The 14,714-nt window shown below is 33.9% G+C and overlaps 1 protein-coding gene across 2 annotated transcripts in view; it reads right to left on the reverse strand.

Moving 5' to 3' along the window:
• Positions 1 to 3,123: 3,123 nt before the first annotated feature.
• The window catches only part of LOC129238818 (myc protein), an 83,032-nt gene continuing 71,441 nt past the window's right edge, over positions 3,124 to 14,714 (reverse strand). For both annotated transcript variants that reach the window (XM_054874011.1, XM_054874010.1), the window contains exon 3: positions 3,124 to 5,457. In XM_054874011.1, the coding sequence (XP_054729986.1) occupies positions 4,610 to 5,457 (848 nt within the window). In that variant the 3' untranslated portion in view covers positions 3,124 to 4,609. The remainder of the gene's footprint in view (positions 5,458 to 14,714) is intronic.

The raw sequence follows: 14,714 nt of genomic DNA on the forward strand, positions 1-14,714 counted from the left end.
TTAGTATCATATTTTGCATGGTGCGCGAAATAAAATATATTTCTATTATTCACTATGGGCACTTACTTTAGTAGAAAAATATAATTTTGTTATAATTTTGCTATGTGTACGTTTTGTGTATTTGTATGTGTGTTGCAGTGTGTGTGTTTTTGTAATTTATGGTTCTATGTATTGTTGTATAAGGGTGTGTGTGTGTGTGTTTGGTTTAGTATTTAATTATTTCTATGAATGTTGTATAAAAAAGGGTATTCTGCTTGTTGTACCGGAAGTTATTGTGGATTTTTGTATTGTTTTTGTTTTTGTTTCGTATGCGTTGAAATTGCTTGACATTTCGAAATTCATTAAAGGAGATTTCTCTTTTACATATACACATCTTCGCTTTTGCATCTTTGTTTTGCATTTTTGTTTTATTTTTTCGTGTGGCATGTACTATTAGTTACTATACATATGTATGCATGTATGTACGTATGTTTAGTAAAACAATTATATTCGTATTATCATAAGCATAAAAAATAGTTTTGCATTTATTATTATTATTTTTATATTTTTAATATATTTGCATACCGCTTTTTATATTATGTAAAGATTTATGTAATTGTATATAAGTATGTATGTATATATATATATATTATGTTTATTTATAAACAAAAAACTCTGAATTTTCACTGACATTAGTGGTATCAATTTATATTTACAAATTAGTGCATTAGCATCAGCAGCGAGTGGCCAACAAAAAAATCTTCTTCGAACTTCTTTTTTGAGGTTTGAGGTTTTTTTATATTTTTATTTGAGCAAATAAGTGGTAGAAAATTGTATGGCATGCTTAGCAAGTAAGAAGGGAGTGATGGGAGCGTTGACATTATTATTATAGCGCTTTATTATACAACAGAAGGCGCTGCTAACAAACAACAGCGCTTCGTTTGAGATTTAAGTAGGAAAGAAAATTGAAAAAAAAACAGATATAAAAAAATTAAAAGAAAAGATAGAAAAAAATAAAATAAAAAAGAAAAGATAGAAAACAAATAAAAAAAAAGATCGAAAAAAAGGTATGAAAAATAAAAAGAAAAGGGAGAAAAAAAATAAAAAGAAAGATAGAAAAAAAAAACGAAAGATAGAAAAAAAAATAAAAAGAAAAGGGAGAAAAAAAATAAAAATATATAAAAATATTAAGAAAAGGGAGAAAAGGGAGAAAAAAAAATAAAAATATTAAGAAAAAATTTGTATTTGTTTTTTTTTTTAATTTATTTAATATATTTTAAAATTTTTTTTCTCCCTTTTCTTTTTATTTTTTTATACATTTTTTATTTTTTTTCTCTCTTTTCTTTTTATTTGCTTTTTTTAATTTTTTTAATATATTTTTTAAATAACAAAAACAATTAAAATGCTTTTTTTTTAATTAGAAAAAAGTGGTATTGCTTACTATTTTATGCACACAAAAAGTTGAAAACTTGTCTAATGGCGTAAAAACACGCAGCAAACATATGTATGTATGTGCAATAGTATAAGCACATAAGATATTTTATGATTAAAAGGCACCACCCGCTACCAAATCTATGTATGTATATGTGTAAGTGTTTATTACCTACGAAATACGAAAAAATGCGTCAGGGCGTGTTGTTGTTGTCATTATTATTTTGTCAGTACTGCTTTGCATTCAGCATACGCAGTTGCGCTATACATTTCAAATATATTTACATTTGTACATTTGCATGTATATGTTTGTATGCATATGTAAATATGTATTATATATTATATGGTATTATTAATATCATATACATACTTATTAGCCGTACATGTTGTTGTAAATCTATATATGCACACACATATAAAGTATTTATATACATATATGCATATGTGTGTTTATATTTAATATATAAGTGCAGTAAAGAAATCTTAAGAGTAAAAATTACATCGACAGTTAAACAGTTGAGAACAGGCACCCCCACCCCACCCCATCCAATCACTAACACCCAACCAACGCAAATGCATTGACATGTTTTCAACATTTCTCCTCCTCAACTCACCACCACTACTACTGCTCATTTGAAACGAGACGAGAGCGCGCCGAAGCCTAACAACCACTAACTGACCTGTCTCAACTTGCAATTTAATTAATATGCTTTATGTATTTATGTATGTATGCATAATATTTATGTACGTACCATTTAATATAAAGTTATGTTTAATATATTTATATATATACATTTATTTATTTGAAAAAAAAAAGAGAAATAAACTATGCATATTTTCTTCAAAGCTTACAACTGAAAATGTTTAAGAAAATATTTATAAAAATTAATTCAAAAAACAAAAAAGTAACGCACTTGCAGGCAAATAAAAATTCAAACGCCTTCTATTCTATGATTCTTCTACTTCCTAAAATACGACCTACAAAACTACTAAAATATAAGTGTAAACAAGTTCCAGCAGTTGTGGTAGTTACTGTTATTGTTATTGGTGGGTATTAAAAAAAAACACCAAGTTATTTGTGAAATATGAAAGATCTTTTGTTTTTCATTTCATTTCATTATTATCGAAAAATGAAAAAGTTAGCTTATTAATGCGCTTTATACATTTTTAATTATTTTGCCAAACCTGCACGCTAGCAATGTGCTAGTTTGCTTGTGTGTAGGTGTGTATGTATATATTGAAGTGTGTATTTTGCAACGATTTGCGTCAAGGTTTCACTTTTTAACACCTTGTTTCGTTTTACAGCCGATCGAAATCAAATCAAGTGAAATTAAGGTAAACAAAAGTGTATTATTATATATATTTTTTGTATACTTTCAAATGTATGTACGTATGTTTCCTGCACACACACATATATTCATTTTGCTACAATAATAAATTGCCGCTGAATTAGTTTGTTACCAAATGTGTGGCAACCTCAATTCATTTATTTATTATTTATTTAAATAATAAAATTGTGCGGGGCGTGGCAACAGCAGCGCTGGAGTGACAGGCTGGCCACGCGCTAGCGCCGCTGCCCACTTTAGTGCCGCCGCTATATTCGTTCTTTGTAAATGGTAAATGTACGCTTTGTTGTTTTTGTTGTTATTTTTGCTGCTGCTTGTACCCGCTGCGCTCATCAAACGCTTTATATGCTTCATTAAAATACATAGATTTTGTTGTTTACTTTTTATTTTTTCTTCTTTAAATTAGCTTCAAAGTCGCATTCCTTGCAATTCTTTGTCTCTTAGGTTTAATCCGTCTAGTTTGTATCCTCTTTGTGTTTAAGGATATTTGTTTTGTCCAGTTAGTTTTGTATGTATGTATGTATGTATGTTTCTTCGTTCATTCTTCTCAAGTTCAAGTCACTAGTTTATTTATTGTTTTTCACATTTTTTGTTTTTTTTCCTTTTTGTTTTCCTAAAACTTAAAGTAGTTTATTGTTTGTTTTGGTTAAGAAAAATGATATCACAAAAATTTAAAATGTACAAATGTATGTAAGTATGTATGTATATAGTAATTTTAATTTAAAAAAATATTATATAAAAAACTATTAACTAATAGGCATTGCAATGGAAGCAAAATTAGACTTGTTTGCAACGCTAAAGCCGCAAAGGGCAGAGTGCCGGTTTTTCGTTTGCCAAAAAAGAGGGCAAATTCAAGTGCGTGGACTTGCAGCAGGGTGAGTGCGTGAAGAGTTGCACAAAATGGCGCGCACATTAGGATGCTTTTTGTTCTACTCTCACAAATAACTCACGCTCTAGCACTCTCAGAAATAATCAATTAGTTGGTACGAATTGTAATTTAAATACGTACTTACATATAAACACATACATGTAAGTATGCACGCATATTAGGAAAACAAAAAAAAAGAATAATTATTTTAAAAGCTTTCAGTTGGGTTGTTGTTCAGCGTCCATTCTAATTCTTCCATTACTAAGTTTTTGTTTTTTTTGTTTCTTGTATGCGCTCAGTGTTTCAAATTGTTGACTTATCACCTACGTTTTAACAAAATCGATTAATTAATAGCAAATAGTTATAATAGCAAGTTTAGTAGTATCTAATTAAAATTAATGATCTGAATTGTTTATCATCATTAAATGTTATAAATATTAAACAAATATTTGTAAGAACTTTCTTCAAGTAACAATTTTACTACCGCATTTTCATCATCATATCCAACTACTGCACTTTGCTGCGCTTTGCACTTTCCTGCACATGAAAGCCTGTCGTCTGCCTGCGCCTGCCTTCTCGCTTAGTTCGATTTCTCGCTTTGCATAGTAATCGCACTAATTCGGCAATGCCGCCTTAAGCTTTGTATGCAGACTCAAAACGAAACATATTTTACAAAAACAATGTTTACTTTTCACAATTCACGCATTCACCCGGAAGGCGTGAGCTGCTTCTAACACGCTAACAACATTTCAATGTGATTTCACATTTTCAAAAGCTTTTCTACTCTCCATGCACGCTGACCGCTGCTACGCTTCGGATGACGCCGTTGTTGCACAATACGCCGTCGACGTCCCCTCTTCGTGTTCGCAATCATCACCACTTCTGCACCATCGTTGACTGTATTGAAAAAATCATTGCCGCCTTCAGCATCCTCTCCACCACCATTCGCTTGCGCGACGGCCGGCCGCACGCCCCATAACGGCTATCAATCTCTCATTAGGCTACGCAAACGCGCCAAATATTCTTGATGTCTGCGCATCTGCTCTTTGAGCACCTCTTTCGTATCACATAGTTGCTGATTTTCGCGCGTCAGCGATTCGCACAATTTCGCCGCCTCACGCAATATATTCACCTTGGGCGCACGCTCCTTATCCTTAATGCTGGGTATTTGTTTCTTTAGTTCTTCGAAAAGATTCTTGAGACCGATGCGACGCTGTCGTTCCATATCGTTATGCAAATTGCGTTTCTCAATGGTATCGGAATTCTCGTCGAGACTGTAATGACGTCGCACAGTGCCACCGACAGCGACTGTTAGTGCACTCACACCGCCACCGCTATTAACACTGTGATGGCCGTGCTTTAACGACTTCTTGCCGCGATGTTTCTTGCTCGGCGGCAGCGTATAATCCAAGTCACGACTGGCATCAGCAGCATTGACACTACCGTGCACGGTCAGACGTTTACGCGTTTTATCGCCAGTTCCAGTGATTATATGACTGTGACCGTTGGCGTCGGCGCTTAGTGCGTTGGCCTGTTGTTGCTGCATGAACTTGTTGGCATAGGTAGTGGTATTGCTTTGGTACGGCGTGCTGGAAGGTGAAGGGTAGCGTGAGGTAGCAACTGACTTGACCGGACTACTGCTGGCCGGCGTGTAAGGTAGGGTGTAGGAGCCGCGGCGGCGTGGTGGGATGGTGCGTATGCCATTGGGATTCTTGACGATACGCCCCGTTGAAAACCGGTAGCCGACTTTGTGTTCGATAGCGCGACGATCACGATCGGAGGGGTTTGTGGGTAGCTTTTTATCACTGACAGACACAACGTCGATTTCCTCATCTGCAAAATAACGAGAGAAAAACATGGAAAACTTTATTATTAGAAACAGGGTTTTAGAAGGAGTAATTCAAAAACAAACTTATGCGTAAATAAAAAAAAAAAAATTATAATCAATGATGAATCTGAACCCCCCTCCCATCAATCTTGTACAAAGCTGCTGCCACTTATATGATTTTGCATCTTACAAATCATATAATATATTGCTTCTAATTGCGCTGGGGGCAAGTAGTGATGGTGCAAGGCAGCAGCCCATCTCAAATCCTCTGAAACCCAGTATCATAAATCTCGAAAAAGAGCGCAAAATCGGATTCGACAACAAATTGAGAGACACATAAATCAACAACATAAGTTTGACGTCATCCCTCGTACAGTCGGGTACATGCACGTGTACGCTCGTGAGTATAAAACCATTGGTAGAGTTACCAGAACACGGTGAAATTTATGTGGCAATGAATTTATATGTAATACTTGCTAAATGGAGCAATACGTTAGAGGTATAAAGAAAAAAAAACAAAAAACAGAGGTGTGCGGAAGCACAAATCAGCGCGAAGAGACAGCCAACCAACCACCCACTCAGTCAGGCACAGCAAAAAGCGAGCATAAAAACTATTATAGTGTATACTCAAATGCTAAATATATCAGCTATGGTCGATGAGACGACAAGCGTGTGGAGCATTAAATATAAAATGTCGATGGCTTTAGGGCCAAGTAACTTTACATATTGAACAACACGACGGCCTGACGGCTGTAGCTGCGGCTGGCATCGAACTGAGCTGTGGGTGGGGCCGCCTATGGACGTCAGCCCGCGGTATGATGTCACTAAGCTGTAGCCCAGCTAACAATGTTGCAACCGCCGCAGTCACGGACAGAAAGCAAACACTCTTCCACCCGAACACATAGGCAGATGTCAGCTGTCGCCGCAGATAAGGTATTGTAAGCTTCTACAAACACACACTCGCACAATTTGTTTGTATACTCATGGCAAGTGAGTTATATAAAGCTTACACTTGAGTGCAAAATGAAAGTAAGCGGTGAAATACCAAGTTTTAATATTTTTTTTAATTTTTTTATTTTGTTTTTAATTTTGTTTTATGATTTTTTTTTTCTTTTTTTCTTTTTCTTTTTTAATCTTTAATCTCTTTGAAAATCTTTTTAATTCTTAAATTTTCGTTTTTAATCTTTAATCTCTTTTAAAATCTTTTTAATTTCTAATATTTGTTTTTAATTTATTTTTTTTTTTTTTAATTTTTAATTTTTTTTTTTTTCGAAATGTATTAAACTTTCATGATTTGGAGATTTTATTTAAATTGTTTTTATTGCAGAATGCACTGTTTAAAAAAAATATATAAAAAGTTAAATACCAAAAAAAAGGTTGAACTTCTTAATTCTCCGTGCTACTACTATTTTGAACACAGCTGTACACACATACATACATACTTTTAATGCGGATTAAAGTATATATCCATCTATGTAGATAAATACAAAAAAAATGCAAAAGAGTAGGTGAAAGGTATCAAACTTCAGGAAGCAAATGCTGTTCATCACCGCGCTGTTCTGTCGAAAGTGGGCGTGATTAGCATACGGAAAAAAGGTATTTTTAAAATAGCTTGTTTCCACTGCTCGGCATGGTAGTGAAAGCCTACGAAATGACAGGAAGAAGATGATGTAAATCACAAAAACCTAAAAATAAATGTGATTAGCTTTTCTTTTTTTTTCTCTTTTCCTTTTCGTTTTTGCTGCGACTGTCAATATGTGAGATTTGAACTCACTAGACCTAAGCGAATTGTGACATTTGTATAGGATGAACGGCAGAAAAGGCATTCGATCTATGTAAACCATAAAAAGGCAGTTTTATGGAAAATGTGAAAAATAATAAATGCCGCAAAATTCAAGAATTTTTAGGTTAGAAAAAAAATTAGCTGGCGACATAATAATGGCGCCAGCAAACTACACATTTCTTAACATAGCAATAAAATGTGATAGCAAAGTTTGAGTGCATGAAGAAATAAATAATCGCAACAATTTCATAGTTGCATGTATGAAAGTTGAATTGCGCGATTTTTGGCGTCAATCGGGCAAGGCAACAAATGTACCATATGTAGGTAGCGCAGTGCAGAGTTTGCGAACCCAAAGCTGAATGTGCTCATACAAAAATGGTGTTGCACCAAAAAAAAAAATTAAGCGCCTGTCAACAACTAATAAAAGCTTTGCTGAATTAGATTAGTCGAGCACTAAAGAACCGTCGAAAGTGCAGAAAAGTCAAACATCATAGTAACAATAGGGCTGAGACTGAGGCTAAAATATTGCAAGTGGGTTAATGGATATGATTTTTTTTCGTTATTTTAGTCAATGTAGCAGTTAACGAATTACAGGCCAAAGTAAATTACATAAGTACACCCGAAAAGAAAATAAATATAGACAACAACAGAGGTCAAATGTAAAGAAAAAACTCATTAAACCAACACAAAATTTGCTTAGTTACAAATATATGTACATATGTATGTATGTTAGCCTAGAATGCATGAAATGAATTACTAATTAAAAATCAAACACAAAACCAAAAATGGTGATACTTCAAACACAAAGTAACTAGCAAGAGATTCCACAAATGAAAGGGGTGGAAATATCAGACATAAAGTAAAAAGCTAAAAAGCAACAAAAACATGGCTTACGGTCTCCAAAACACAACCCACAAACTGCTAAAATGCTAAAAGACTAGAATTTTGAAAACGTAGTGTAGTAAAAAAACTACATAGTCCTCAAAAAACTTGTATTTATATACATCTACACCCATATATGCCAACCCACTACAAACAAGCGGCAGCAACACACCCCTTCTCGGCAGTAAAACCACAAAAAAAACAAAGAAAAATCAACAAATTGCACACAGACACCTACCAAAACCAAAGCTAGCGCCCACCCACGATTGCCCCCACCATGCGTGGGATGATGGCTAGACCCCAAAAACTACGCCACCACTACACTAATACGAGCACTACACTAATATGAGTACTACACTAACAATGCTGCTACGGCACACTACACCAATAACGATGGATGCTAGCGGCAAAGTCAACACAGTGCGAGTACGGCACACAGCTGATATGCTGCTCGGAGATGGGACTCAGTTGAGATGAAGAGTGTGAGCGCCACAGCACACGACTCGAAATGCTTTCATATTCATACACATATACACATGCAGACGTACACTCATACAATAATAGCAACAACAATACCAACATAATATCTATTAATGTACGTCAACAGCAGCAAGCGACACACTTAACTCATCTTTTTCCGCATAGCAACAGTAAAATTTTCGCAGTAAAAGAAAGAAAGAATTTCTTTTTGTATACTTTTCAAGCCGTGCAGGGTAGGCCGCTACTCTAAGTTCAATTCGTTCAATTGACTTTGCTTTGGTAGTTTGGCGTAATGGTATAATGGGCCAACTTTGCGGCTAATGTCGATGAGGTGTGATGGTGGTGGTAATGAGAGTATATCGTTTGCTATGTGCTTGTGTGGCATGTGTGTGTGTGTGAGTGTGACGTTAGCTGACAGGCTGGCAAACGCGTGAGCAAGCAACGAGTCATGTGCTGTAGCGAAATATAATAAATGAGTAAAACGAGCAAAACTGGCATGAAATAATGAAATAAAAAGAATCCGAGTGATGAGGGGAGGAAAATGAAGCAAGCCTAAGCACTATAGTGTTGGCAGCCGAAAATGTGATACGTTAAGTGTATTTATTTAGGGTAAACTTATAACAAATAACTATTTCTGAGTTTTATCCTATTTAAAAATTGCCATTTACTTTGACATAATTAAAGGAAAAAAATTACTGTTAAAATTTTGCCAAGTTTTTAGATAATGTGTTCCACTTCTCAGCTTAACCAACGCGCTTACGCACTTTATTTGTGATGAAATATGATTGCGTTATGCCCATTCAATAAGCACGCAGCGATTTTCTACATAATGAACCAAATGTTAGCTTTCGGTATTTTAGCTTTCCACTTTCTGCCTTCCTTCCTTCCTTTTTGGGTCATACAGCCGCCTTAATCTCACATAGCCTCTAGAGTTTTTGAATATTTTTGAAATTAATTTTATTTTAATTTCATGTTATTTTAAATTATTCTTGAATTTTTTAATTTTGTATACCAATTTTATAACAATAATTTTAAAATTTATTACATTATTTATCAATTTTAAATTTTTCTTTTTTCGAATTTTCTTGTCTGAATTTCATTCAATTTTGACCGTTTGTTTTTAATATTGACGTTTGATACATTTTTTTTGTAATGTTTTGTACTATTAATTTTTTAGAATTTTTGTTCTTTTTTTTATTTATTTTATTTCATTCATTTTTTTTACATTTTTATTTTTATTTAAATTTAGTGATTATTATATGTTCTGTTCTTTTTTTATTTTTTCTATTGCATATATTATATTTTTATTTATGTAATTTCTTTGTTTTAGTTTTTATTTTTTTACTTTACTTCTTTTACTTTATTTTCATTTTTAATTTTATTTATTTATTTCGTTTTACATCTTTTTTATTTCCTTTTTTTATTTTTTTTATTTCCTTTTTTATTTTTATTAATTTGTAATTTCTTATTTTTTGTTGCAATTACATTTTCTAATTATTATTTTAATTTACTTTTTTATTTGTTATTTCCTTTTTTTTGTTTGTAATTACAGTTTTATCGTTTTCATGTTGTTATAAATTTTTCCTTGATTTTTCTTATGGTTACTGATTTTTGTTTTTGTGATTTTGTGTTGAATTAATAATTAATTTTTAATTTTTTTTAATTTTCACATCTAAAGGGTAAATGGACGTGCATTTGCATGAGCAGGTTACTTTCAGTAGCTACGTGTGGCAATCCGCGGAAATGAAAATCGCTTTAATTTTCATTTATTATGTTCGCAAATATCTGTTTAAACAAATTTTTTTTTTGTATGATCATAGGCAACGCTGATACACGCCAGGAGGGCGTGACGTGCTTGTGTTACGTAAAAACGTAAAATTTACGCAAGCAACTTGACTCTTTAAATAGAGCACGCCCACGTGCGGATAGTTGCCCTTTAATCGATTCACACACCAACAAATTATAAAGAATTCTACAATCTCACTGGCCGTTATCGCCGCAAAGATTAGAAATATTTTCTCGAGTCTAGTTGCGATGTGCTGTCAAGCGCGTAAACGCACAAAATTAAAAACTAGCAACTGTACGCTCGCGGCATTTATCTCCACAGAATCAACTGCTGATGAGTGAATTTCGGAAAGATAAATGTGTAGAAAATCCTTTCAATCGCGTTATTTCAGTAGAGATCTTTTTAGCAATTTTTCAAAATCAGTTGCTAACTACAATTCAGAAATGTGTGCATATGTACATACCTATTCGCTAATTTAATTACGGCAAAACTATATCACAAACACAGCACAGCACAGCAAACTGGGCGTATGGGTGACATCATGCAGTGTGCTAAAAAAAGTATGCGGATTACAGTTATGGCCTTTAGGTCGAGAGTGTTAGTTTTGCGGGCAACAATTCGTATTTTTTCTATTGTTTTTTGTTTTTGCAAAAACGTGTTAAATATTTGTAATAGCAAAAGTACAGTAAAGTAGCTGTCGCTAAGTTTGGTTCAAAGGCGTTTGCGTTTAGCAAGCAACCAGGATACTACAGTAGCTACAGTTTCAGACGCAAAGACTTACGCACAGCCTCTCAGTTGCATAATTACAATTATTACTTCCGCTGCTTGTGCCGTAATGTTTACTTAAGTATCTACATATGTAGGTGTGTGCATAAAATGCTGATAACTTCCCCTCATGTGCAAGAAATGTTCGTACATATGTATGTATATTATGTATGTGTTAGGATGTAAACTAATGCCGACATTTAACAAGGATGTTAAGCTCTTTTTCTCGGCTTAACATCGACAAATTTTTGCATACAAAATATAACATATGCCATGTTATTAAATTTATGTCAACACAATTAATGTCATACATTAAGAATTATGTGTGTTCAGCCGCGAGACACCGGAAATACAAACACATAAGACATAAATAAGTGTGTGTTGAAAGCAGAAATGAACGCAAGTTTTCGCTATAGCGTTAGAAAAAGTGTTGTTTACGATATTCCTGTAGGGCCAGGTCACAGGTTGCGTGATGAAAACCAATAATTTTTCCCGAAAGTGTTTTATACAAACTTATTTAGCTTTAAACTATTTGCTTTATAATTAGTTTCTAGATTAAACAGTCAAGTAAATGGCCAACAGGTAGCAAAGTACTAGTTGCAAACTGGTGTAGTTGTTACTAGTTGCAAAGTAACTAGTTACAAACTGGGGTAATTGCTGCCAGTTTCAACAAACTTATTTTTTTATAATCAACTTTAAATGTTTTGCATCTAATTCTTGAATCTTTACGAAAAAGTAACTCAAAATAAATGATTTTTTTTTTTAATAATTCGTTTCGTGTAAACATATATTTTTCTTATATATATATTATATATGTATGCATATGCACACGCACGTACCTATTACTAATAGAGTAGAGTAATTTCAGTAATTGTAGAAAATAATAATATAATTTATGTAAACGCACGCTCATAATCAAATCAAATTTCCAATACCATTAATACTAATTTTCAACGCCCGTGGCATATACACCAAAAGCTCATACTCAGCTATGTATATAAGACACAAAATCAATTTTAACAACACACAAGAAAACTAAAACGATTTGGATTACATAAATAATGATTAATAAACAGTCGGTATGAAGCGCATCCAGGACAAGTAAAAAATCCATAAAAAATATGTATCTATGTTAAGAACAAAAAATCCGAAAGAAATGGGGCAAACTGAACCCAAATCTCTACACACGAACCAAATTTCAAATAATTAACCACCAACTACCTACCTACCCTGCAATTATGCACACCACCATGAAGCATTAATAAAGTAAGTAACAAAAGCAACAGATGGAAGATTAATTGAAATTTCGATCAATTATGATTATCGAATTTGGCTACCACAACAGTTTCGTTTCACAGAAAAGAGAGCAACAAAGAGCGAAAATGTAGAGTAATGCTATTCACGAACTGTAAGTAAAAGCAGGCAGTGGTGATGGTGGTGGTGGTGGTAGGTAGGTGGTGATTAATCAGCCGACCGGCATGCATTCACCTTAGTTATGCGCTGTGTGCGTCGCCTATTATTCGGTATACTTTGCGGTCTCGTGATTAATAGGTAACGATATAAAACAATAAATGCAAATGTACAATATGACAGCATTTCTCCTTCACTATGCCATTTTTTTTTTGTTTTACCTATTGTCGAAAATGTTATTGACCGTTAATACTAAAAAATGCGTAGACGTTGATGTATTGGCTATGGATAGTTGTGTGCAGTAGCAAAAGTTATAAAACCGCTTTTGAGCAAAATACAAAAAACTACTTTTTAAATTAACAAAAAAATTTATACAAAAAACTAAGCAATAAAAAAAACTTTCTTTACGAAATACAACTATAATTGAAACTTTAGTAGCAATTTGAGTTTAATATTTATATTTCTTCTTTGTCACATTTTTATAACGCTGGTATATCTGTTGCCACCAGTGCTGCCATGTTTACGCAGTTGCTTTTGCTATTGGTTTTTTTTTTTTGAGCTTTTTTCTAGCGTAAGTAGTAATCACAGGGGAATTCGCAATCCACTAACACCGGCACCACTTGACTGGTATGTGGTGGAAAAACCATGCCACCAGGCGACACGCATTTTCACATGCAAGCATATGTGCCGACATACATACATACATACATGCACGCACTGCAGCTATAGCTGCTAAATTACTTAATTCACTTAATACATTATCGAATAGAAATAAAATATGCGGGCCAGCCAACTACCTAGCAAGCGCTTGGCAAAAATGCACATACAGGCAGAGAGATCTATATGTATGTAGGTATACTTGTATGTATGTAAGCGCACGTCTATTTTCACAGCAGGCAAAATAGTCGCCGCATAGACGGCACTTACACATAAAGCATATTGTATAAGCAAGTTTAATGCTACGTAATTATATTAATTATGATGTGTAAATGAGTCAAACATTCATATGGCGATAATATTTTACGAATTTTCCAAGACAATACAACCGAACAGCAGCAAAAATACCTTTCAAGAAAAAGCAAAGAGCATTTCCTGCGCATACAGCATATGCGGCAAACTGGTCCGGTAGAAACCACATTTGCACCAGTTGAAAATACGCCAGCAAAAGGCGAGGAGTGCAGTTCAGCGCACTAGACAGAAGATGCAGCTTACTGGCCTCTTGGTTGGGGTAAACTCGAATCATTTCGGTACGTAATGCCATGGGAATGATGATGACGACCGATGACTAGACCGAACTGGGAGGATTCATTCTCCCGACAGTCGGTGCTATGTTATCGAAACGACCCGGACTTACTATATATGCAGCATTCCCCATGCTTGTATGGGAAATATCTTTGATACAACAACTTGAAAAACTGCTATAACAATGCCAAAAAAAAAGAAAAAAGCACGGCGAACAACCTATCGTTACGAACTCAATAAAAGCGGACCACTTAGCAACTAATGTATCTCCTTGTTGGGTCTGTAAGCAGTGGTTATGTGTGTAATGTCATTTACTATATGCATTCATGCGGCACATAATTACCACTAATTGCAGCAGGTAAGTAAGAGACAGGCCAAATGTGTGTACAAGTTTGTAGAAAAAAAATGTAAAAATGAAAATAAAAATATTTTTTTTGAAATGTGCTTCTTGACAACAAAAATTATAATTGCACTATGTAGTATATAGAAAACTTGAGAGTTTGCTTTCGAATTTCCCCTATGCATTGCGATAACCACTTAAATTTAACCGACATTTAAAACTTTATAAGCTCGCATATCTGGTTTTTACTTAATAGCTGACAAAATGTCCCCAATGTAATCAAATTACAGATGACTGCTGTCGGAGCTACAGATGACTGCTGTGCGCTTGTTAATCAACGGCTTAAATTCAATTTGTAACGCGCGCTGGAAGCCGGGCCTAATAATTTATTTCTACTTGCATTCAAATTACAATTGAAAAAGTCCAAATTTTATATCTTACCAAAAAAAATCCTTAATCGTTTCATTCATTCTTAGAATTAACGCTTCGCGATAAGTTGAGTGTGGCGCCACTCATAGGAATGAATGCACTTTGTATTCAAATTAATTAAAATTGCTGCAATTAACTTTAAACA

This window comes from Anastrepha obliqua, chromosome 2 (assembly GCF_027943255.1).
Source record: "Anastrepha obliqua isolate idAnaObli1 chromosome 2, idAnaObli1_1.0, whole genome shotgun sequence".
Classification (NCBI taxonomy): Eukaryota; Metazoa; Arthropoda; class Insecta; order Diptera; family Tephritidae; genus Anastrepha; species Anastrepha obliqua.